Raw genomic sequence first — 27062 nt, 5'->3', positions numbered from 1 at the left:
TCTCTCACAGTCGCCTCATAATAATACATTTACAGCATGTTCATACTACAGGGATTTGACAACAGACTGCTCTGTATGACATGCGTTCCTAACCGTCCCTTCGCAGAGGAGAGTGTGTCATATTAGGACAGACAAGAATAGCAAATTATTGCTTAGCCACGTGAGATACGTACAATTAGTCACGTCTTCAATTCTGGTCGACCATCAGAAATGTTCTAGTGGCCACTTTGTCTACCGTCTACAGACTGATCTCACAGGATTTTGTAACTATTTTAGAGGTGACTATTTATTTCATATGAATTTATGTGAAGGAAATCATACAAAAACGATTTTTTGAGAAAAAAGCCATGATGAAGAACCACCGCTAACCCCGCCCCTAAATCAAGTCACTGGTGCAAAATCAGATTGTACCAAAACATACAAATGAGATTAATTGTACAAATCGCCCACCTTGTAATAGTTTATGTAGATTGTGTTGTCTGAAACTTAATGTTGCATTGCAAAAAATATTTTATTTTGTATTTTGTCTTGTTTTACAGTACAAATACCTAAACTTTCCTAAATCAGGATGCATTTACTTCGAAAGCAAACTAACTTAACCTTAAAACGGTGTACATGGGTCTAGTTCAGGGTCCCACGTAAAAATGTACGTAATCGAGTATGTTTGGTACCAATTCTTTACACATTAATATATCCCAATCACAAGCAACATAAACAGCATAAATGGTAAATATTTATGTTAAATCATATCATGAAATATGGTGATATTTACGTATTTTATTAGAAAAAAATGTGAATGGAAAAAAACATCGAAATGGACCCACAGACCTGAACACCACAAAGATATTAAAACCAAATAATGCCAATGGGCTAAAAATAAATAAACTTGATTGAAAGGGAAAATAAGATTTTACCACAATATTGTTTTATCCCATTGGCAAATATTATTCTCTCTTAATTTTGAGAAAATTTGAGATGTATTATTTGTTTGTCAAGTAAGTGTATCTTTATATAAGGCTCAAAAACAAGATAAAAATACTAAGGAAAAATGTGTTTTTGCTGTGTATCCGTGATACCTCCATGGCCGTAGACAGCTATGAGGTCACAGAGTTCCGGACCTTGGTAATTCTTTATATTGCAAAATAAAATGTGAAGCTCTGATTGAATAATCATAAACTCTTCAGAGTGTCTGCATTACTCGTATATAATTCAGTCTATACAGTTTACAAAGTTGTTTAGTGTCCTTGGTGTAAAAGATTTCACTTGATGCGGGAGGCTGGCGGCCTCATCCAATTGAAAGAGTTGCGAGTTAGTTTAAGCGTGGGTATGCAATCTCCACACTGCATACCCGTAATGACACACTTGTATAACCGTTTTCATGTGATGACACACTTTAGGAAGTTGATATAGTGGGGAGGTGTGTATGGGAACATTTTCGATTTATTTTGGGAATGTTTTTTGACGCATAATCTAACAGCATGCCATTGTCAACTTTAGTCAAATAAAATCATTTCCCAAAACTAAATTGTGCTGGTTTATTAACATAGTATTAACATAGTTGGACATATTGTTTTCCTGTATTGTTCAAAGTTTCTACTCTAGGTTTTTAATGTAGTTTATAAGTGAATACTATAATATACTGAAGTATTTGTGATCAAATAAATTATTATTGTATAGTAAATGATGGTTAACACGGAATCCAGAATTTTTTTTGGGGGAAAAAAATAAAACACACCTCAGAAATCAACTTCCTAAAGAAAGAGCATTTAACATTTAGTCAATGAGCTAACAATAAGTGCAGTCAACAAAGCCATGTTTACAAGTACTGTAGGACTATAGTTGAAGCTACAGTAGGTACTGAGAGCAGTCTAGGATGTTAAGTAGAACAGAGAACAAAAAGTCACATGTCAATATCATGCCTGTGTGTCTGTCCCGCAGTCAAGCGCTACTGCAAGAGCTCCAGCTCGGCGAGCAGCACCACCAGCAGCTACGGGCCCTGCAGCAGCGCCGGCAGTCTGTGCTGCGGAGGGGGAGGAGCCGGGGGTGGGGCCAGAGGCGGAGAGAGCAGCGCCAGCAGCACCTGCAGCAAGAGCAGTTTCGACTACACCCACGACATGGAGGCGGCACACATGGCAGCCACCGCCATCCTCAACCTGTCCACCCGCTGCAGGGAGATGCCACAGAGTCTGAGTGGCAAACCCCTGGAAATCTGCACGCAGGTACTCACGCCGAGTGCTGTGTTTGTGTTTGTTCAGTGACACATCTACTCGGAGGTTGCTAATGTGGTTACAAAACCTTCCCTCATGTCTCTGATAATTTGCTCTCTGGATGTAAGTTCATTTTAAGACATCATCCATGTCTGGTAGAAGGTGAATAACGTGTTTAGGATAGTCTCGTAAGCAAGGTTGTCTATTTATTTAGGGTGTAGCCTATATGTGACTCATGATGCTTTTGTTTGGGCTCCAGGCCTGATTTTTTTCATTTTAACATCATTTGTTTTGCAGACAAACAGCATGATACTTAACTCTGATCTCAGGTTGAGGTTGATGGTACTGGTAAGGTCAGGTCAGGTCAGGTCAGGTCAGGTCATATAATCTTATTTACAGTCAGGTTTGTGCTTGAATTTCATGTATTTTTTTGGCCATGCCAAAATGTATTATCAAAATCCACATTAAAGCCCTAAAATGTATTCAAGGTCACATTTCTAACAGCAACAGCAAAACAAATCGGATTTAGGTGGTACACATTTAGTGGCTCAGTATCAGAAATCACATCTAGAATTTATTCCAGCTGTGTCAAACATGTTGTTTTCGTCTTGTGTTCACCGTTGTGTGAAACGAATGCTGTTATACAAGCAGACACAGACAGTTTTTGTCACACAGCAACAAAAAAGGCATAACAATCATACGAAATGCCACAGAACTCACCCTCAATTTTGTGTAGGAAGAAACACATCCACATTTTAAACACATAGACAGATTATTTTACCGATCTCTTAAAGATTTCTGTTGTTTTACTATCACATTGATAATATTTTTCATTACCTACCTATGTTTAACCCTCAGACAATCTTCTTGAAATGATTAGATTACAATTAATTAAATTTATGAACTTTGTTTACTATTGAGGAACAACTACAGTACAGGTCTTATCGGGTCCAAAGATCTTTACCTGACCCGAAATGACCCGAATGACTTTTTACCCGAACCCGACGTGCATACATTTTCTTTTTTTTTAGAAAGACCCGACCCGAGACAGACCCTATACAGTAGAGTCCATCCAAGCATAATTTTTTTTTAACCTGCCTGGCTCAAATATAAACGTCTTCAACATTGTAAAATGAAAAACTAAATAGGTTATCAAAAATGAAATTGATAGGCCAATAAATAGTTGCTTCTCTGGTTGCAATTGGAAACTCTGGCAAATGGCGCAACAGAAAACTCAGGATAAAGACGCAAAACATTATAAAGACGCAGCTTGATCCAGTTTTCTTGATTGGCAGGTCTGGCTCAACTAAAATTAGTCTACCATCCAGCCACACGATGTCACAAGAAGGGGTTGGCAACTGCACGCACACATGACCGACACACTTTTTATGTGCGGGACAGTTCGGGTCTTATTTTAAATAACCCTAGACCCGAAGACACTAATATTATACCCGACCCGTGTCCGAGGCACCCGTGAAGCGTTTAGATCCAAACCCGCTCGGGACAAATCTCGGGTTTTCAGATCTATGTGGACCCATGAAGACTAATCTACAGTTAGATGTTTGGTGAAGTGATGCTGAGGTTGAAATTTAGGAAGATGCAGGAAAAAAGAGCAGATAACATGTGGTGTGGAAACATGGAGGCGCCCCAAGCAGGAGAAGTCTCTCTCTCTCCCTCTCTCTTCATGTACTGTCATTCTGCAGTGGAGGACAGGCTGAGGCAGAGCTGGCCCGCAGCTAAACTCATCTCCTTCTGTCACAGACGCAGGGGTGTATGATGCTGCGTCTCCATCTCTTCTCGTCCTGCCTCCACCCACAGATGTCAGTAGCTCTGTGCAGTCTCTCGTCGTCTCTCTGCTCGTTAAGTATGACTGAGGCCAAGCTGACAGAGATCCCACGAGATCTTCATCGAATCGCTTCTATATTTAAACACTATATGTATATAGCAGTATGTCAAATGTTCCCTATAGAAGGATTTATAACTCGGATATATAAACAATAAAACCTAGTAAGGTGCCCAGCTAGACAGCGTTTTAAAGCATCGTAGATGGGCTCCACAAAAGCCTGTTTTCAGAAGGTACGTAAAAACATTTTGCCGCAGCAAAAAAGGTTTTATTCTATCCTTAACGAATAAGGCAATCCCAGAATGCACTGCAACACATTATTTTAAAGAAGTGGACCAAGTTAAGAGAAACATGGATTAAAATATACTTTTATATTTATTATGAAACACAATTAATTAAGGCAATATGCAGGACAACACAAAAGAAGTGTTATTGGTGTTGAAAGATGCCAGACATGAACTCCTTGCGGTAAGTCAACACAGTTTTGGTTGTAATTAGTTACTAAGTAATTAGTTAGCGTAATTTAATTACTTTTCCCTTGAAAAAGTAAAGTAAGGGATTACTCTTATTTTTCTGTAATTTAATTATAGTTACTTTTGATTTAATTAAACTAAATACTTTGTGTAATATATGTGTGCAATAGTGCAATTTACATCAAAATTCAAAGTCTAACTTTAAAATCTGTGGTTTATAGTATAATTCTCACAATTGTAATACTTTGGATAGTAAAAAAGAGTACTTTATGTAGTTGAATATTATTTATTTGAATTAATTAAATACCAAATGTCATTTCATGACACAAGAACCCACATAAGTGAAGATACGTCTAAAATACGTCTTTTTACTTGTCACACGTTGAAAATGCATGTCTTGAAGAGCCTAAATCAAAGTCTTTATGATGTACGTGAGGTACAGTTTAAATAGTTTAAATGTGGTCAGTGTTTATGTTTTTTCAACATCTTATAACGTAAACTGCAGACTCATTCTAGACTTACTGCTTCTAGGCCAAATAAACAGTCTAATGCTGCATTCAATTTATATTTATTTATTATATTATATAAAATATTTTTTTATATATGTAATGTCCAGCTTTAGATACCACTGGGGAGCAAAACTCTTAATACACAACAATCCACCTAGCCCATGGACTTCAGAAGTCTTCGGAAGTTTTTTTTATATTATCAACTTTCTCTAAAACTCACAGTAAAAATGAAGGATCAATATAATTTGCTTTTGATATATCTGATACTGATTGTACAGTACTTGGTATGAGATTGAAAAGAAAATTAGTTCTGTAGTATCCCCAACAATTCCAGGTCTCTCTCTCTCTCTCTCTCTTAATGCAGCAGCTTTAGACTGGGGTGACAGCAGGAAGTGGGTCCATGGGAGGTGACCTCTTGCCCACGCTGTCACTTTACCGTAGTAACAGAGGTCAGCGTGACTGCAGGCTGGGACATCTTCCTCATCCCTCGTCTCACTTATGAGATGTGATTGCTCACGCACACACACGCTAACTTCAGGATGTTACTGAGCTATTATTAATATCAATTGTACTAAATATCCATCTACTTCTTTCTTTAATCATCTCTTCTTTGTTTGGTGTGCATATGCTTGAAATTGAGCTTTCAATATTTTTTTGAAAATGGAAAAGTGCAAAACAGTTTCTGAGGATTTAGTTTAGGGGTGTGCTTAGGTGTAGGGGATAGAAAATGTCCATCAAAAAACGATAGAAGTCTATGGTAAGTGCCTGCAATGATACCAAAAAGCGAATGCTTGTGTGTGTTTTAGTGTGAATGGTCCTCAAATTCACTGCTTCAGATTATTGATTATGGTTTATATGTGAATACACATTCATACTCAAACACACCTTAAAGAGATAGTTCACAGAAGGATCACAAATCTGCCGTTAATTTATCACCCTCATTCCACAACCATGAGACCTCCGTTCATCTTTAAAACACAAATGAAGATAGTTTTGATAAAGTTCAAGAGCTTTCTGACCCCCCACAGACAGCAACTCAACAATCACCTTCAAGTCACAGAAAGGTAGTAATAACATTGTTAAAACAGTCTATGTGACAACAGGAGTTCAGGCTTCACTTTATGACCTTTAACAAAGATCTTATGAGAGTGAGTAATTAAAGACAGAATTTTCATTTTTCTGTACCCTTTTAACTATATTGGTGAGAAGGACATCTAATAGACTTTTAGATTCAAAATAATGTTTCACCATTTTAAAAAACTGACGACAACAAGTCCGGTGTCGGTTTTATTATATATTAGGATATTTTGGCCGTCCAGCACACCAACATAAAAACATTTTTTTTTAGTGTAAACTGTTTTGGGGAAAATTTGGTCCCTGTGTGGCAAAGACTCACACACACATTCTCAGCCACAACAGCAGTGAGCAGCTTAAGATTTTGTATGCAAGCCAGATCACACTGAGAAGAGAGAAAGACCTACAGAGACAGAAAGAGAGAAAGAGACAAGATAAAAGTGAGAAGTGATATCTCTCTCTCTCTCTCTTTCTCTCTCTCTCTCGCTCGCACTCTCTCTGTTGAGTTTTATCATAAATGGTGGATGGTCTGACACCATTCACACTCAAACATTTAAGTATTATCACATTAATGACAGTGACTATATTTAGTGCTGGAAGCCACTGCTAAATTAAAAGGATAGTTTACCCCCCCCAAGTAAAAATTCTGTTATCATTTATTCACCCTCCTGTCATTTAACCAGTATCTGACTCTTTCTTCTGTGGAACACAAAAGAAGATATTTTGAGAAATGTCTCAATGGTTTTGTGTCCATACAACGAAATTCAATAGGGCCAATGATGTTTGGCTACCAACGTCCTACAGAATATCTTCTATTGTGTTCTGATTCAGGTTTAAAATGACATGAATGTGAGTAAATGATGACAGAATCTTAATTTCTTGGTGAACTATACCTTTAACATGAGCACTTGTGCAACACTGCTTGGCCAATCAAATTACTGCATTAACGCATGCGTTCCTTATCAAGTGCTTAAATATTGACACACACACACACACACAAATTATTACTTTATAAGGCAGGAATATTTCTTTCGAATGGTGTTAATTTAATAATATTAATTAATATTATTTGGGAATAGTACACCCAAAAATGAAAATTCTATCATCTTTTGCTCACCCTCATGTCATGCCTTAAATTCTTCAAAATATCTCACTTTGTGTTCAACAGAACAAGAAATGCAATATTTATTTCCTACTATGGTATTTGATGATGGCACAAAAAAATAAAACAGGTAACATTCTTACAAATATCTTTCTTTGTGTTTAATAAACCAAAGAAATGTATATAGGTTTGAACCAACCTGAGGGAGTAAATGATCATATCCCTTTAACCAGATGAAAAATTGTAATTGTTAAGATATAAAATTAAGCCAGATGCTGCTGTTTTTCACAGTGTTAAGAGGTTTGATAATATAAACAATAATAATGTGTATCAAATTTGCATATGGCCCTCTCTCTCTCTCTGTCTCTCCATACTGTGACATTTATTTTTTATTATTTTATCTCTTATCCTCTGTGCTGCTGGTGTGCTGAGGGTTGAAGGAGAGCAGAAATATTATATTTGTGCCCTCAAATGTTTCAGGTGCTGCTGAGAAGGGCTTTATAACCTGAAACGTGAAAGGCATCACACACACACACACACACACACACATAAACTCGTGTACTGTCACATCACCACAGCGCCATCTAGTGTATAACATCACAGAGCATCAAATGACTTCATCCTGTGCTGTTGCTGCATTCAGTATGTCTGCAGTCTTTCTTTATTGTTTCACAGCAGTGACGTCTCTCTGTAAATGCTGCTGTTATAAAGCGATTTGTTGAAATAGAAAAGTGATTTTGCATGATTGACAGATTCATTCTCACATGATCTGCTGTTTGAGCTCTGAAGGTTTGATGTTTTTGGCATTGTCATTTACATACAGATTGGGTTTAGGGAACACTGTAAATTAAAGACTTTATGTGTGCCTGGGAAAATGAAGGAACACTGGTTTTGTTGTTAATGATGTGAGAAATGCTTGCAATCTCGGAAAAAACGTATTTCCTGTAGACCTATACTGTTATTACACCTGTGAATGGATAATTTTTAAGGTTTACCTCTATCCCAAAAACATAAAATAACTAAACTAAAATAATTACTAAGTAACTAAATCACATTGTTTGATAAACTGTGTGTTTTGTAAAAGACCCTGTCACGCTTTGACACAGCCCCCTTTAAACATAATTGCCTTTGATCATATCTGAGGAAGTGACCCAATCAAATCACTTTTATGCAATATAATTTTTTAATAACTTAGAAAGTTGTCCATTTATATACTCATATTTACCTGCCGTTTTTTTTAACAGAGGTGAAATAAAGAGATTTTGGGTTGCTTAGCAACGGCAGACACCAGGAGCTAGAGAGCTGGCAGAAAAAAAAGAGAAAGCTGCAGTTTTACACAAGTAACATTATATGCGAAAAAACGCCTCGGTAGATCTTTACTGAGACACACACCTCTGTGCATTACATAAACTGTTTATAAAACAAACCCGTTATTAAAAATGTGGAATAACTCCCTGAAATATTCATGATGACATGATGAGCTAGCTGCTGCAACAGCTAAGGATCCCGTACCAATGTTAGCCGATGCAAGCTATCCTCCTGCTGCTTTCACGGTCATGTTGGTCTTTTAACCTTTCTTTGTATTTCCCATTTTTGTGCTCCACTATTGTACTTTCTTTCTGACAATAGCAGTGACGTAAGTGAAAATGATTGACATGATTTTACCAGCAGCTGACCCACATGTCACATCTATCCAATCACTGGCTTATTTTGTTGTATATCTTATGGGTCAATGAGAGTCTTTTTTGTGTTTGTGCTCAAGTAAATTTAAAATAAAATGAAAAAATCTGGCCAATCAGGGGCCCCTTAACACGTGAGGCTCCTAGGCTGCAGCCTAGGCAAGCTTGTGTGTTAAATCGCTCCTCCCTATACAGCCACAAAAATTACAGTTTTACAAATGAAGAACAATATTTATTTGGGAATTTGGGAGAAATTTTCCCTAGTTCACAGAATTAAACAAAAAACATCATTTTACCTTCTAGTGGTGAAACGGATCAAGATCCATTTTTCAGCTGTTTACTATTGCACGTTAATTTCATATTTATTCATTATACATATTTCCATTGTTTAAAATTTGATGAGCATTTTCATAAGCTGATCCGAAAATGATCCGATCCGTGAACTTTGTGATCTGTTGTACATTCACTAGTACACTAGTACATTCTGATTTTTTTATCATTTTGAAGTGGTCTTCAATTTTTCCTGCGGCTGATCAGTATAAATGGTCATATATTAAATTAACAAGCAATGATATATATTAGCAAGGGTCTTGCTATGATTAGTGTCACATAGCCAGACATTCACACTGACGGTGAAAGGTCTGGACTTAACAGCAGCTTTAAATGGAAAACACGAAAATTCTAACAGATATCTTGCTCTCTCTCTTTTTGCTCTTACAGTCTGATGATCTGGATCCCTTCCATGACATTTTAGAAGACAGTGCGTACACATCAGATGTCAATATTCCCAGTCCCAAGCTGAAATTTCCACCTTGCAAAGAAAGCAAGAAGGATCTGATAACGTAAGTCATCTTCATTCCTGAAGCCTTGCGCTCTCTCCCAGCCTCTTCTTGTTTTCTTCTTGTGTTTTAGAGCTCTGCACTACTGCATGCCACATGATCTGTTCGGTTCATCTGGAGTCAGAACACCAAAAGCTAGTGTGCTACTCTCATTTGAGCGGTTCATGCTCAGCTTTGCTTTAGGATGTGATGTGATTCACAACACACAGTTATCTTCACACAGTGAAGATAAACTGGAAACAATGAAGTCGAATTGAGAAAAAAAAACTAAAACATTGCTATAACCCACCCAATCAGAGTTCATCTAATGCATGGGCATAAATATAAAACTATTTTGGTTGGGTTTTATGACATTGTCTGGCCAAAGTTTTGTTTCACTAACATGCACCTGCATAATCTTTTAGCCTTTCAGGTTGTCCTTTAGCAGATAAAAGCATTCGGAGTATGATGGCCACCAACTCACAAGAACTCAAGTAAGGGTGAACTGAGTTATTTTGTGTACTTCTCGGCGAACTGTGCCATTTGTTTCTATTTGTGCCATTGTTACAATTAGAAAAAAAATCCCACCTCAAGCTCAATGTACCAGGACTGTAACTACACACACATTTTTGTTAAGATTCTGTTGCAATTTTCTTTTAAAATATGTTTTGTGCTAACAGTTCACCCAAAAATTTAAATTGTAAGATATTTGGGAGAATGCCTGTAACCAAACAGTTCTTGGCCACCATTATCTACCATAGTAGAAATACATTGCTTTATAAATTTCTTTGTTCTGTTGAACCCAAAATAAGGTATTTTGAAGAATGTGGGAGAACAACCAGTTCTCATTTTTCTTCTATGGTAGTCAATAGTGCCCAAGAACTGTTTGGTTAAAAGCATTCTTAAAAATATCTTTCTCTGTGTTCATCAGAACACAGACATTTTATACATATTTGGAACAACTTGAGGGTGAGTAAATCATAAGAGAATTTTTTATTTTTGGGTGCACTGTCTCTTTAAATTCAGAATGTTTTGAAATTAAGACAGTAACGATGGCTAATAGGCCTTAACTAGCAAATGTCATTTATTTATAATAAGTCAATATTTGACAAAACTATAAAAATATACAGTATAATAACTGATATAAAATATTGAATACAATACTGAAGAAAACATCTTTAAACCCATGTGGTCATAAAGACGTTGGTGATCTTACCTCCTCAAATATGAAAAATCTTTGAAAATTCAAAGCATTACATTTCAAGAATATTTCTATTATATTTTAAATTGAAATAAATGCTACATATAAAAAGTATTTCGAAATAAATAATGTTCAAGCTTTTGAAATATTATAATACTAAAAAATACTAGTTTATTTAACTTAAAAAATATTTATCGAGAGCAATCAGAATGACTAAGTCTACTCACGCTGGGCAGTAACAGCATGCATTTCTGTCCCAGGTGCTTGACCCCGGGCTGTGACGGCTCGGGACATATCACTGGCAACTACGCTTCACACAGAAGGTAAAGGACCAATTCTATACCAGAACACAATATATTCACTATATAGACAGAAGATTTATATGTGTTATAGATGGGTCATTAGAGTTCACTGGGTTGAATTGTGTTAATGGAGGTAAAGTGCAATGCATGGCATGGATGGAGTGAGGACGTGCTGTGTGAGACGTGTATGTGTGTAATTGTGTGTATGTCCTCAGTTTGTCAGGATGTCCACGGGCGCGAAAGAGCGGAATAAAGATACCACACAGCAAAGAGGACAAAGAAGACCAAGAGCCAATCAGGTAAAGTCCACCAATGAATTCCTAATTTTTGTTGTAAAATGACACTACCTGTGCAACAATATTTGTTACAAGACTCCAAGATTCCAATCCAACCTATTTACAAGAGACAGCCGCTTCATTAACCACACTTTTACAATTACAACTGAGGGTGCTTGATCTGTTATGAAAATAGCTTGAATCGAGCTCAACAGAGGTGAAATGAAACGGTTTATGTTTCCAGGTGTCCAGTGCCCGGCTGCGACGGCCAGGGACACATAACAGGGAAATACGCGTCACACCGCAGTGCGTCAGGCTGCCCTTTAGCAGCCAAACGACAGAAAGACGGATATATCAGTGGCTCCCAGTTTACGTGGAAAGCTGGTAAAGCAGACGGGATGTCGTGTCCCACTCCAGGATGTGATGGATCCGGACATGTCAGTGGCAGTTTCCTCACCCACAGAAGGTTTGTTTAGTATATCACTACTAGAAAAAAACAATATTCGTGGTTTCATATATAAACAAAAATTATTCAGCTTACTTTTTACCATAAGATCCCATGCATTATGCATTGTTTTTATGTATTATTGTATGTTTAACGTACAATAAATAAATGACACAAGTAGTAGCATTGATTGAATGACACCATTTAACACTGATGCAAGAGTGCCCCCTTGTGCACAAAAAGTGTTATGACTATGCATTTGTCGTTTCTGTGGGCACAGAACAGTTCAATGAGCTTTTTGTGAATAATTCATGTTGTGTGTGTCGTTGTTACAGTCTCTCTGGTTGTCCACGAGCCACAGCGGCCATGAAGAAAGCAAGACTGTCAAGAGTGGAGATGCTCACAATTAAACAGCAGTCAAGCAACGGTATTAGATTCAATCTATGTGCCGTTGTGGTTTCATTTAACCAAAATATTTAGACATGTATGATCTGCATTAGTAATAGAAACAACTTGAATGTGCACTGGGAGACACATCGTACCTCACAACCCCCCTGCAATTCCCTTGTGAACAACCAGGGGTTCAAGAACAAAATGTTCTAACAAAGTGATTCCATTTAAGGATTTGACTAGCATTTAATAGGCTTTTTTTATGTAGTAGCACTTTTGAAAGGAATTTGAAAGTGTTTTGTACGGTACTGTCATGTATTTGCAAAAGTTGATGTCATTGTGTTTTGGCTGTTTTCACTTCAGGTTTAGACAGTGATACAGATGTTAAACAGCTGGAAGAAGATATTACAGATTTAAATGAATCGAATTCACAGGTGGAGGCGGATATGATCAAACTTAGAACACAGGTAAATAAATTATTTCAGAACTTTCGGTGTAAACATGAAGTCTCAACAATTTTGTATTAACTAATGAATGGACCATGACTCTCATACTCGAAAAGCCACACTTACATTGTCAACCAACTTTTTAATTATTTACGTTTTTTGCCGCAGTATAGTTTCTATTTACATGCAAAATTGAAAAAGCATGTTTTAATTATGTTATGTTCTTATTGTGTTAGTTAGCTGTAATTTTTTACTTATTATGGCTAAAATCAAAACAATCCAACTGCAGTTGAAATGCAACTAATTGGAATAATACAAAAAAACATGATTTTTATATAATTGTATTTATAATAGAGCCAGTGAATATAAACAGGTGGAAGAATAAACAAGACGTGTCAAATATCAATTCTGTATATCGCTGCTATCCTTATCTCCACATTTCGTGATTTTTTGCGACCAGACTCGGCCTTACAGTGTAAATGTGCCGAGTGTGCTTTGAGCTGAGTTTAAAATAAGTTTAGGATATTTCTGCTCAGTTATCAACTGTTTAACATCATTCCACATTTCACTGACCTGTCAGTCAAAACATTCAAGATAACACATAAGTGTTAGGTTCTTTATTACAATACAATTAACATGTCTGCCGATTCATGTCCTGCAGATTACCACAATGGAGTCGAATATGAAGTCCATAGAGGAAGAAAACAAGGTGATTAAACAGCATGCTGCATGAGCTGGCCAACCTCAGCCATTCACTAGACCGTTTAGCTAATGTCCAGTTACCTCATATGGTGAGGGCCACAACCCCAAAGAGACAGAAGATAAGATACCAGCCTATTCATGTGCCGTTAAACTTCTGGACTGGCTCATATTAAACTAGAACAAAGGTGAAAAGTGATAGATTCAATTTTCACATGTGCAAGGCTGTTTACAAAGCCAAGTCAGGACCCCCCCAAAAAGTAGCCCCCACCCAGTGCTTTAAGCATATAAGGCATATCTTTAAGCATATATTATGCATTTATTATTCAGGAATTAATACTAAAACTAAGCATTAATAATAATAACAACAACAGTCATTTATGTATACTTTACTTTTATACAACTACACTAATAAGTAAAGTTGTATAAAATGAACTGTTGTTGAATGAAATGCCAACAGATTTTATATAATTTATTTATGTGAAGTCAGCACATCTGATACGGTTATAAAATGGAAAATAAATGAAAAATAAGTCATTAAATCCACATGTTTCGATTCAGTTGTAAATACAGAAGTGCCCAGGTAATTTTTTGAACATGTTATATATGGTCTGATAACAGATCTTTGCATTCCCCTTCAGAAATCATCACTTCACAAAGATGCCATTAGAAATAACAGCTGTTTACAGCTGCATCAGAGAGTAAGAGCTTTATTTCACACTTTATTATTGCTTTTAATTCACTGTGAATCGTTACACTTTCATTAAGTAATGATAATGAATACATGAGTTTAGGCTTTGGTTTAGGATTGGTTTTAGATTTGGTACATGTACATAAAAAGAATGCTGTAAAAAAAGTCTTACCCTTTAAATTAGTTTTATAAGATGGTATAACAAAAACAACTCTGAACCTAAGGGTTTAATTAGTATCACGGGAAGAGTTTGACCAAATTGTTACCTTCTACTTGCCGGTCTTACAATAATATCAAACAACAACAAGATTATTGACATATAAAGACTCAAACAAACATAGTCCCATGCACAACAGTTCTTCAATTGAAGCATCAGATGCAGCTCCCAGTAACTTAATCCACAGGCAAGGAAAAAGAAGAGGAAAAAATAATCTAAGTACTTATCAGTAGGTCGTCTCGGTCCTTTTCTGATAAGACATGGAAAGCGGGTAAATGGGGAAAAAATAGATCCAATGTACCCAAAAGAGAAAAACTATAATCCACTGACTTATGGCCCCTCAAAAACAAGTTATTCCCCAGCTCATGTTCCTCAGAGATGCGTCATTTGATCCAGAGCTGACACTAACGAAAACATGCCACCTCAACAAAAAAGAAACCCTCACCTAAAATCGCCAACCTTACCCCTCTTATGGGCAGGCCCGATAAAATAAAAGTCCTTGTCAGCCCACAAAAGTCATCATACTTTTTTCTTACCCATAATAAGTTACTATCCTGCAGGCTTTGCTGGGACAGTGTCACACTGGTAAGACTGTACCTCACATCCAATTTAACCTAGTTTTTTTTAAATGGAGTGGAGTCCATCTGCAATTTCCTTTCAAAAATCATGTTTTTATTGTGTTTTATTGTGTTACTTGATCAAAATAACCCAACTGTGCAGTTTGTCTGATACTACTTGGAATGCAGGGTAAAAAACTTGTTGTGTTTTTGCAAATGACCTCTTCAAATAATTTCATCTTTATGAGTAATTAACAGGTAAAATATTACAAACTGTACTGTTATATTAAAAAAATACAATTCATGCCTTGTCAACATCCAAAAATTTTATTATAAATTATCCTAACTGAATTTGCATTAAGAAAATAAAAGTGAAATACAAAATACATTTTTGCCACACAACCCAAATTTTTATGTCATTATTACCATTACTTCATTTTGAATTTAAACTAATACAACTACCTTCTATTCCACAGGAGCCAATGAGTGAAGAGAACTTTGATGCGTATGTCACCACATTAACGGACATGTACTCAAATCAAGAGCAGTATCAGTGCCCGGAGAACAAAGCCCTTCTGGAAAACATCAAACAAGCAGTACAAGGCATTCAAGTGTAGCTCCTCCGCTAATGAACGGCGCTTTTCTAAACTGAAGGAATACAGGGGACAAAAGACATTTCCAGAAAAAAAAACATGGGATGCCTCATGCTGTGTGTCAGTGTTAAATGCATAAGTCCTTGAGAAAAGTGTTATTCTGACTAAACATCGTTTTCTTTGGACCTTTCTTTTTGGCCTTGCTTAAAAAAATACCGATCGGCAGAATAGTTTTTTGAAAATATTCTCATTTTGTACGGTTTTCATATGGATTTACGTATTGTGAAGTGAATCTTTCTTGCTGCTCATTAATGCACCTTTCAGTGTATATTTCTGAAAAGTAATGCAACCATTACTGAATATACATTCTTTTTCATGCTTGCTCAGAGAGGATTGCAGACTGTAGTGAGAGGTGTGTGGTTTTTTGTTACTTTACGCTATACTTATAACAAAATATGATGCTAAATACAAAATACAGCGATTCTTAATCCAGGTTCTAGGGACCCAGAGCGCTGAACATTTAGGGCCAGTTTAGATTACAAGCGACTTGTCACTGCAAGTCGCCAGCGGTTGGCGTTTAGGTCACTAGTGGGCGTTCCCACTAATGGTGACGCTCACTGCAGGAGCTGAGAGAAGAAGAATCATGTTAGCAATCATCTTCACTCCTATTGGTTGTCGCTCCCAAAAGTCGCTTTTAATTTGCATTAAGTTAAACATTTCTCAATTTTGTCGCTAGACTTGCCCCATCCCGTTGCCAATGGTTTCTACTGCTTGTATCGCCGGAAGTTGCCAGCTCTCTATTGAAATGAATGGGATCATGTCGCTTGTAGTCTGAACGGGGCATTAGCATTTTGTGACACCTCCAGGGTGTGAGCCAGGGCAGTAAACAGCCCTTAGTACTAGTCAGGAGTACAAATGAAACCATAAATGACCACAAAGGGATCATGGGTTTGCTACAGTAACCGTAGTTTAACATTGGTATTAGTACAGCAGTAAATCATGGTTATACAAATGGTACAACACTATAAACTTTTACTTATTTACTTAATTCTTCCAGTGCACTGAAACATTCCCTTCCCTTAAATTCCAAAAATGTAGAGCAAGAAACAGGAATCATGCATGAAATTTGAGAGGTCAAACATCAAGAAACAATCAAAAGAAACATACGATTAAACACACATAATAATCATTTAAAATGTAAAATATTTGTTTTGCCTGGTGGTATATAGATTTTGATTGGCTGTCAACATTTTATCAATCATCAACTGGAAAAACATCAGAATTTTGATCAAAAGAGACTTTCAGAATGTGCAGTGTTATGGGTCCCCAAGATCAGGATTAAGAACCACTGCTACATCAGTTTAACTTTAAGTTTAAGAGTCACCTGTGAGTAAACCATTCGAAGGTTGATTTGCCATATATTTTTACATTCATTACATTTACAAAACATTGCTCTGTTTGTTTGAGCGGCCCAACCAGCCAGACGCAGCGAGGCTAATGGTGAGATCATTCGGGAGAGCATTTCAATAATCTGCTTGAAAATTATTGTCGCATTACACACATCACCTAACCATTGCAAGAATTCAAAGAAGTAGCTATTTTATAAAAACAATGTTTTCTGCTCCTTGAAAAAATAATGTGTTTTTATTAACAGCATTAAATGTAACAAAAAATGTTATGAAGAGCAATGATCATGGACTCCCTATAGAAGTGTTTAATGGGCTAGTTGCACGAGATAGGGCCGGTGAGCTTTTGCGACGCCTGGGTCGGCAAACTGATTGAGTGGCTCAGAGACGACGTATTGTTGTAGGCTAACCCGGAAATAAGTGCTACGCTGGTTCCCTCGACCGAGAGCCTATTTATTTTTCCCATAGACTTTAGGAAGATCTCAAAGAATAAGTTCTGTGATTAACAAAGGTTTATGATGTTTACAAGTTTTGACTATCAAGATAATCTTTACAAATTAACCCAAAATGTGTTGCTTTTGAAGCCGAAATACAATCGACAAAAGTAAAAAGCCAACATCATGCTATAAACAGACTACACTTAAGGTCGCTCGATATCGACGTCACCACCAACAAGCCTCCGACAACTTCAAACTTTATTCCGTGAATGAATCCACATCTTCTTTTTCAAGAGATTTGTGCCAATGTTGCATTATTTGTGAGCTTTATATGACGTCTAACGTCCCCGCCACAGAAAGTAGTCGCTTATAGCAACATGTTATCAACAGCCGTTTTTAAGACTCGATAGGGCTTTACAAATCACAAACCGGTTATAATTGGTGTGTTTTATGTCATAAAATAAAACTAAAAATTAAAATATTAAGACGCTTTCTCGCTTCCGGGTTTTGCATACAAAATACTTCATGTCTTTTGGCTCAGCAATGTAAAGAGGATCTGTCATATCGCTTATATATTACTTCCTTCATTTTTATGTAAAAAACACCCATATTTGCCTGCCAAAATCCACATTTTCCCATACAGTGTTATACTACCAGTCTGCCGATTCTTGCGTCCCAAAAGATTGCGCAAAGAGTCAATTTTAAACATCACAGAGAAGGACATTCAACAGTGTAAATCCTGTTTCTAACAATCAAGAAAATGTTTGTTTATTTGACGGAAAAGCATTGTCATTGAATCTGCATTAATGTAATGGCAATAGCTCTCTTAATCACTCTATACATTACCTTCAAATGCAGTTTTATTTGGTACCTGCTTAACAGTAATCAGAATCAGTCTCAGCAATATATGACTCAACCATGTGTGTAAAAAAAGAGATGCACTCTACGTGGTGGACAGCAGTTTGGGTATATGCAATTTCGTGTTTGTAAACAGTGGAAGCTACAGAAACTTTTTACTCTATGTAAATGATTGATTTTTATAGAAATCTTTTAATACAAATGTTTTAAAAGAAAGAAAACACAGACTTTAAGTTGAGAGAGTTTCATTGTGTTCCGTATAGCGCTGCACAGGGACGCTTATGGTGTTTGTATGGAAACAGAAGGGATCTGTTAAGAATATAAAGACAATGACAGCAGGACCTACAGGGTTTTTGTCCCCCACTTTTGTGCCAGAAGACAATTTGCACTTGTCCGAGAGATTTATCCAACCTTTGCTTGATGTGCAATCTTCAGGTGTCTCTTTGGCACACGTTTCGAAGCGTAATGACGGACGTTCAGCAGTTTCAGGAGAGATTACAGGGATTTGACAGGACAATATCTTTCGTGTGAATTTTTAAAATATGATGCTAGTTCATTTTAGTATGCTCTATATCATAACAAAATAATCCCCAGCAGCACTTTATGTCTAATCACTGTACAGTCATGTAAGAGTAGTCAATCAAAAATAAAGAGTTTAAGTGAATGCGGAAAAATCTCCCGATAAGTCTGAAGAAGGGTTTGGGGTTGTTGCCGAAATACGCGCCCCTGACTTCCATTGTACTAATAACTGTAGAAACTTTGTGAATACCTTATTGAGAGCTAATGCGAAGGTGCTTGACTTTCACCGGATCTAATCTGTCCTTTATAGGGCCCCATTATTCATGACTGCACAGAATCGCTCAGAACCGCTTTTTGCCGATATAGTTATGCTTTCAAAGAAGAATTAGATAGTATCGGTTTCTAATAAATGGTCATCATCTAAGTCATGGAAACGGAAATTGAAGCACAAATATTCAGCATATTTACTGTTGGTGCATAATATTGTTTTTAAAAATGTATATCTGTGACGAATTACCCAAGGTAACAAAAGATGTCACGTGTTATAATGCCGAATTTTCATATAAATTATTGTAAATTCATGAGTTCATCTGAAATTCTTCATTTCGAGTGAACTGTTTAATCATCAATGAAGAGAAGATTTTGTATGAACTATCGTGCTCGGTGTGGAACTGGAGTTTGATTTATTTTTGTACGACACAGCATGAATTTGTTGACATTTTGATTTTACTATAAACGTGTGAGATCACAAGTTGCTGTGATTTTGTCATTTTTAAATTGTGAAATTTGTACAATATTTGTCATGCTGGATGTTGACACATCATACTCTAAATAAAGACAAATGGTGTTGCCACAGACCTGAGTAAACATGCGTTTTGACCACAAAAGAACTTTGATTGTAGGTGCTTTACTGAGAAAGAAAATCTGTAAATTTGTAGTCAAGATCACAAATCAAGTCCAGAGTGTGTCGAGTCCAAGACCAGATCAGCACAAGATCCACTAAAAAGTAATGTTCCAGAGAAATGACTGAACAGCGCCCTCTGGTCACAAACTTACACTTTGTGGGAACATTTGGCTTAATTATATATATATTATTAATTAACATTTTCTTAGTTAGGTTTACTGTCTTTTTTCCAACATAGTCTTACCATCCCTAACATAAGAAATATTCGCTTGAGAAGCAAAAGCATTTATAATATATTTATAACTGGTGGCATGTGTTAGCAGTGCAATGGTTGTGGGTTTGATCCCCAGGAAACACTCATACTGATTGAGAAATGCAGGCTATAGCTTACATGCACTGTGGTTACATGAAATAAAAGCATCTGCCAAATGCATAAATGTAATAATACACTTTCTTTTATTTCCAGCTTCTCCGTGCTCTTAACATAAGCATCCACAAGCAAGACAAAATTACCCTGCATTAATAAACTAAAAATACATTGATATGTCTTGATTTTAGAGACGTCTCAGAGACTTTTATAAAGCTAACGCATTAAAATTGCCATTAGTGCAAGAAAATAATATTGTTTCACTTTTAAATTAGATTTCTGTCTCACCCATCACTGCGAAATTTAAAGCAAAAATCACAAACTTTCATTTAAGTCATAACAACTTGTATCCTTAAGTAAAGCATTTAAAAATTGAGAAATACTAATTAGTTTGCAGTAGGACGTTAAGTCGCGTACTTTAAAGTATGCAGTAGGCGAAAGTTTAGTAGGCTGGGCTTTTATCTTGAACATGATTGAGAAGGCTGTGATTGGTCTTTTATGTTGTAACACTGCCCTACTTTACAGCGGACTGCAGAAAATCCTCCACACACTCTTCTCACGGCTCACTGCTGGTCATGGCGCTGCGGACTGTCCGAAACTTACCGTGCTTTTTGAGTGTACTCTGCGTGTTTCTCCTTAGCAGTGGCCCGAACCCGGTGCTGTCTTGTCCGAGCCGCTGTTTGTGTTTTCGTACCACTGTCAGATGTATGCATTTAAACCTGGAAACTGTACCAGCGGTTCTCCCTCAGACCACCATCCTGTAAGTACAAGAGCCGTTATTTCTCTGAGGGAAAGACAGTTCATAGCTGTATTGTTGGGCGTTGAATCGATAAAGTTGCTCATGACTTTACCTCAGAGTGCGTTGTCGTTGATATTGTTCTAGTTTATGGTTTGTTGCTCGCCGGTTATTGACTGAGAACAGATGTTTTTGAGGTGCAGTTATAAGGTTTACTTGCTCTTTTTTTATTGTTGGGGATCTCAAGCGCCGTTGCGCAGATCGACCGGCGTATAATACTAATCTATCGCGAGAGCTGTTCGAATTAACTCGTTTCGACTTGCTCTCGCGATACTGAAATGTAATAGGCTGCTTGGTCTGCGCAACGCCTAGTTTCTCGATGTCTGCGCTTATTTACGTTTTAACATTCGAACGACTCTTTGTTTCACGGACACAGTGAATGTTTACTAAAAGCTATGGAGCTTACTACATAGACACCATTTTTGGCATCATAGACACGTATTAAACTACTTCACACAAAAAACGAACAGGAAGCAGCTTTAATGACCAAAATGCAAAGTACAGTATGGTCACGAAATGATATTGTTATGGTATTTGTAGTAAAACTAAGGGGACCACAAGTTTATGGTCTCACCACTATAACAATTTACCATGGTATTTGTTGTAAAACCATTGTATTGATAATTTGCTTGGTTAGTACAGTTAGTTATACTAAACTATAGTAAAACAATAGTTAATTTCCAGTACAGTGACTTTTAAATGCTCAAAGCAAACTATGATGACAAACATTTTAGTTCGTATAATTTCCAAAATGTCTAGCAACATTATGCCTAAAGGTGCTTTCGGTCTGTCTATATTTGTGAGCTCTTTTGGAATGAAACCATGGTATCCATAAAATAATAACGTATAATGGCCTAAATGCTCAGCTGCCTGCAACTATAATGCCAAAAAATGTCCTGGACTAAATGCCGGGTGCTACAATGAGGATCCTATTATTTTCAAATGGTAGTTGTCACTAGTCTAGATAAGTTTATCATTACTATATGTGTACATACATACAATAGCCAGGTTTCCATTACAGATTTGTGCAAAACTTAAGCGATAATTGCTAAATGTCCATTAAAAAAGATTGCAGAATGACTGCTTTCCATTAAATGATATTATGCGATTAAAGTGTGTTTTGTTTCGTCTCGCGATAAGTCATTTCTGGCCATACTTATTTTTGTAGGTTTTATGGCAGCTTTAGTGCATAGTGCCACCTACTGTGATGAAAGATTGTATATGTTTCCTGAATCCTTATATATTTTCATATCACCTCACGGTTCCAAATAAATCTCCATACTGCACTCACTCGTTTTCCTCCATTTGGGCCATCATATATAAGATATTACTTAATGTGAATTCCTGATCTTTCCAAATGTTCTGCCAAAACATACACCTAATGATCATTTGTCCTTTCTGGATGCCATGTGACTTTTAAATACGACAAAAAGTGTTTCTATTGTAGTTTTGCAAAATATTCCTTTATCGTTTTGTCTGAAAAACATGAATTTTGCGATACATGGGAGTTATGCGACATTGACGTGTTTACATTGGGCTTATTTTCAATATGCGCATTTTGAAGGGTGATGGGAACGCAGCTAGTGTGCATGTGTGATACCATAAGAAATGTTTCCAGTGGTTATGGTTGTGTTCTAAAGATGTTCTGTTGAAAAGTGTAACTGTTATCTTATAAACTTGTAAAAAAGATAAAGATAGAGGTATTTATAGGTAGAGCAGAAATGGTGCATTATTGGACAAACACAGATTTCCCTCCGTTTTACTAGTCTAGGCTATATATCACCTTGAGGTTAGAGTGTAAAGATTCATGGCTTTGATGTAAATGCAACAGTAACATCATTGTTGTGACTGATGAATGCCCTTTTCAGTGGCTTGTTTAATGGACTCTTTTATGAGGGTCTCTGTGTTAATGCTGTACTAGTCTGTTTGTAGTGCATAGGCACAACATTCAGAACTGGCATCTATACAGGATAAGACAGCCCAAATTGCACTAAATTTGCAATACATTCCCCTGCTGGTTTTAATAGCCCCGTGTGACAAGTCGTGTGCATTTGTTTCCAGACCCACAATGCATCTGTGCTAACAGACAGAGACCTCCATTCAGATTTGTGCCTGATTACAAACGAGTGACTCAAACTGGATGAGCGTTCTCTGTTAACCGCACATCTGTCTGCAAGACAGCCGCTCACCCATCCAGTGCACCCATCTCTGTGATTAACTGATCAGAGATCAGATATGAGTTAATTCAGTCGACTGGTGTATAGTTATTTATGACCTTTCATTGTGTCTGAGAGAAGTGTGGCGTAAAGCATATGGGAAACTAACCAGGAAACTTCACATGCATATGTTTTATTAATATTGTAGTGTTGTCTGGTTCTAAGACAGTCACCTGGTCCTTATGTGAGTCAGTTTTAGGGGGCAGATGGAGTGAGTGATGTGTGCTCCTAAAGAGCCAGCTGACTGTTTGAACACAGCACAAAGTTACTATTATTAGAAAGTTAGCTTCATTTGTAATATCAAGGGAAATGATACAAAATAATAACCTGAAAAACATCATCAAGAACAATACTGTGTCATATTGACCTTTTTTTGACAATCATGTTATAGTAGTGAAACTCAGACCTCAACAGAAGTTTAGTCTTGGGAACTTGCTGCTTGAAATATTGTCCAGCACAAATCCATTCTGTTTGGCTGTTGCTGTCAATCTTTGTCTTTCCAGTAAACTGCCCCTCTCTCCATCCAAGTATTGTGTAATACAAAAGAGGGAGGTTTGACATTGTTGTACAATAAATATGAACAAATGTGCATTGTGTTCACCCAAAAAAGAAAATCATCTTTTCATTCATCCTCATGCCTTTCAATTCCTGTGACTTTCATGGGGTCCAATGTTGTTTGGTTACCAGTGTAATTCAAAATATCTTCTTTTGTGTTCTCGAATATAAAAACAGTGATACAGGTGTGAAATGACATGCAAACTATCCCTTTAAAGGTGTCATAAACTGGCCTTGTTTATTGTTTTATACTGTTGAATGTGGTCTACATTAGTGATGCGCGGATGGCGGTTAAATCCGCGGTCGCTGCGGATGGTCGGGTGGGTCGGGTAATAAAAAAATAGATTCTGATTAATTGCGGGTGGGTCGCGGGTCGATAATATCATATACAATATTAACAAAATTTCTCAAAAAATACGAATATGTTTTAAATGCATTTTTAATCAGGTGCTAATTTGCAGTAATTTAAAAGAAATGCAGAAAAGGAGGCTACGACGGTGTTTTAGTGCCACGCTAAAAATTTAAAAAATCCAAGATTTCGAGAATGAATTTGAAATGTTACGAGAATAAGGTCGAAATGTTACGAGAATAAACTCGTAGTGATACGAGATTAAACTCGTAATATTTTGAGAAAAATCACAGAATTGCTAGAAACAATGGATGTGGAGGATTTGGATAAAGTACTTCAGCGGGGGTCCCAACGCGTTGTGGCATATGGATTCAAATGATAAACTGAAGCAAACATTGAAATATTGAAATAGAATACAAACATTGAAATATTAAAACAATGCTTGATTACCTAATGTTCAAAAATCTGGTTGCATCAAGTTTATAAAAGCCACAATCCTTAAGGATTTATAAAAATGTACAAATGTGAACTAAAGAGGTTTTAAAAATTACTGATGGTGTTTGCAAGGCTTCCGTAGAATTAGAACTAATTCATTGGTTCAGATGACGTGCTTAAACATAACTTAAACTCTTAAAATACAGTATTCACGTCAAAATATGTTTTACGACGAGTTTATTCTCGAAACATTTCGACTTTATTCTCGAAACATTTTAAATTATTGTCGAAACATTTAGACTTTATTCTCGTAACATTTCAACTTTATTCTCGAAACATTTAGACTTTATTCTCGAAAAACATTTCGACTTTATTCTCGAAACATTTAGACTTTATTCTCGTAATATTTCGACTTTATTCTCGTAACATTTCGACTTTATTGTCGTAACATTTAGAGAATTTGGTTTTATTTTTAACGTGGCACTTAAACGCCATCGTAGGAGGCAAAACAGATACGAGAGAAATTTAAAAAGGGAGAATTAAAAACAAGACAAAAGGTAGGAAAGAAAAGTACCGTGTGGGAGCGTTTTAGCGCTGTATAGTGCTGGGTTTGTAATATGCAACTACTGTGACGCACTGTATGTATATGAAAGCGATAAGACTGCTACATCATGTGTGTGCTAAATCGAAAGATTAGATTTAAGCATTTACAGACAAGGACAGTGCTAGAAAATTTACTGAGCAATTAAAGTGATGATCGGGTCCGGGCCGGTTGCGGATATCTATTTTAGAGAAAATTTTACGTGCGGGCGGGTGGCGGGTGGAAAATTTATTTGAAGCAGCGGATGCAGTTGACATTTTAGCTCATCCGCGCATCTCTAGTCTACATACAACGTTCGCATGGTTTTTACTTTCAAAAACATGAAAATCAATAAGTAAAAGGACATTTTCTACCCGGCGTCCCGCATTTAAGACTTGGAAGTAAACGCCCACTGCTATGATTGGATAGCCCATTTGCGTAGTAAACTTAGTTGAAGCCTTTTGTGAATTTGGTCCGACACGAAACATTAGGTTACACATTAGCTCTACTGGCACGGGATTAGTATTTTCTGGGGACCTTGTGTGATTTAGAAATTACCTCCTCACATATGTATTTCATGGGGCGCATTCGCACGGGATAAGTGAAGCCTGTGATTTTACTCAAATTTACTGACTTAATTCCCGGATGTGATGGCAAGGCTTTGCGTAATGTTGTTTGTATAGCCTATAGTTGTATGGTGTTTAATGCTATATGACACTACCTGTCAGCATTTGAGACCTGTGATCGTGAACTTGACAGAAGATCACCGTGATTGCAGGTCTCAAATGTTACAAGAGTTTCCATGATAAATAAACAAACCGGAGACTCCTGGGAGTCCGGTCCAAAACGACAGTGTTGGCAGGGAACTTATGGATATCACCCAGCACCTGAAATAATATCAAAACATTTCAAAACAGCCTCCATTTTTCGCAAGCAGTAGATAATAAATACTGCAGTCAAAATATGGTTGGTCATTTGCGGGGGAATTTTGACTTTACATATTACAGACATGGCCGATTCTCATGGTTCACAGACAACCTCTGCAATTATTCCAAATGACTAGAGGTCCCCAGGTAATACTAATCCTATTCGAATAGGCCTAGAAGAGCATATCAAGCAATCTCTAACGAAGCAATAGTGACGCATAGTACAAATATGTTTTACTGACAAAAGATTGCTGCGCCATTCCTATCGGATCCAATATTGACTGCGCAGCATTGGTTTTTAATTTTAGTCTCTCCGCAAATCGAGCTTCGAACTGTGCCTTGTTCACAAAGGAATCAAAGTTCAATGTTTTACCCACATGAACTGTAACGTCTTTAAAAATAAACTTCAACCCACATTACTAATGTCGGAATTCGAAGGAAGGTTATGCAGCGTTATGCTGTTTATGTGTTCTTCGAAAACCAGGCACGGACTATTTTGCGATCTTTAACGGCATTGCTTGCTCGCTCTATCTGGTTCCATGCAACTTGTGTTACTTCAGTACTGTCATGCACAAGCCAGTAGGGTAGGGCGATGTCTACCAAATTGGCATCGAACGTTGCCTACAGTGAAACATCGTTAATCTACGATGACATCGGGGGGCGGTGCGTGGGAGCAGGGTTATATCAGTTTGTTAGATGGCCATCTGCCAAAACATTGAAAACAATTATATCAGGGCTCCAGACTACCACCAAATTGCATTTTACAACCAGTTTTCAAGACAACATTCTTTTTTTAACAAGTATTTGCGCATGTACGACCTGCGCATTTTGAATTTCTTCCAATTGTTATTTCATGTGGAAAGATGAGAAGATCTTGAGCCCACCAGTGTAGGCTGTGTGTGTGTTTAGCTAACTGCACGGGTCACGCATCATTGATGTTTCCCGCTGCCATCGTGGACGCGCACAGTTCAGGTCATCATTGACAAGTTAAAATGCACATAGCGTTAGCGCGTTAATACGATTCACTGTTTGCTTTCACTTTCTTCGTCTGTCAAGTCTCACGCATGGGTTTCGCAGCTTTAAAAATCATACTTGACCACAGAATGTCCTGCTCTGGACTCGGCAGTCAACATTTTTCGTCCTGTCCGCATATGGGATGTGTGGATGGCCGCAGAACCTCCTGATGATGAAAA

The 27062-nt window shown here is 37.1% G+C and overlaps 2 protein-coding genes and 1 long non-coding RNA gene across 4 annotated transcripts in view; 2 read left to right on the top strand and 1 right to left on the bottom strand.

Moving 5' to 3' along the window:
• myt1lb (myelin transcription factor 1-like, b) overlaps positions 1 to 19516 on the top strand; it is a 79947-nt gene extending 60431 nt beyond the window's left edge. Inside the window, exons 11-21 of one of the 2 annotated variants that reach the window (XM_056767134.1) lie at positions 1939 to 2219; positions 9608 to 9729; positions 10131 to 10199; positions 11167 to 11229; positions 11424 to 11507; positions 11728 to 11949; positions 12264 to 12355; positions 12682 to 12785; positions 13426 to 13473; positions 14105 to 14164; positions 15405 to 19516. In XM_056767134.1, coding sequence (XP_056623112.1) covers positions 1939 to 2219; positions 9608 to 9729; positions 10131 to 10199; positions 11167 to 11229; positions 11424 to 11507; positions 11728 to 11949; positions 12264 to 12355; positions 12682 to 12785; positions 13426 to 13473; positions 14105 to 14164; positions 15405 to 15545 — 1286 coding nt within the window. In that variant the 3' untranslated portion in view covers positions 15546 to 19516. The remainder of the gene's footprint in view (positions 1 to 1938; positions 2220 to 9607; positions 9730 to 10130; positions 10200 to 11166; positions 11230 to 11423; positions 11508 to 11727; positions 11950 to 12263; positions 12356 to 12681; positions 12786 to 13425; positions 13474 to 14104; positions 14165 to 15404) is intronic. The other variant, XM_056767135.1, reaches the window with a different exon arrangement.
• LOC130436480 (uncharacterized) overlaps positions 1 to 21147 on the bottom strand; it is a 59211-nt gene extending 38064 nt beyond the window's left edge. The window contains exons 1-2 of the long non-coding RNA XR_008909090.1: positions 20864 to 21147; positions 20616 to 20770 (exon numbers count right to left, since the gene is read on the bottom strand). This is a non-coding gene — a long non-coding RNA (uncharacterized LOC130436480). The remainder of the gene's footprint in view (positions 1 to 20615; positions 20771 to 20863) is intronic.
• Positions 20575 to 27062, top strand: part of LOC130436476 (peroxidasin) — a 50122-nt gene continuing 43634 nt past the window's right edge. Inside the window, exon 1 of the mRNA XM_056767131.1 lies at positions 20575 to 20772. Coding sequence (XP_056623109.1) covers positions 20588 to 20772 — 185 coding nt within the window. The 5' untranslated portion in view covers positions 20575 to 20587. The remainder of the gene's footprint in view (positions 20773 to 27062) is intronic.

This window comes from Triplophysa dalaica, chromosome 15, assembly GCF_015846415.1.
Source record: "Triplophysa dalaica isolate WHDGS20190420 chromosome 15, ASM1584641v1, whole genome shotgun sequence".
Lineage (NCBI taxonomy): Eukaryota > Metazoa > Chordata > Actinopteri > Cypriniformes > Nemacheilidae > Triplophysa > Triplophysa dalaica.
Note: the sequence above shows the minus strand (reverse complement) of the source record. Positions and strands in the feature narration are given on the sequence as shown.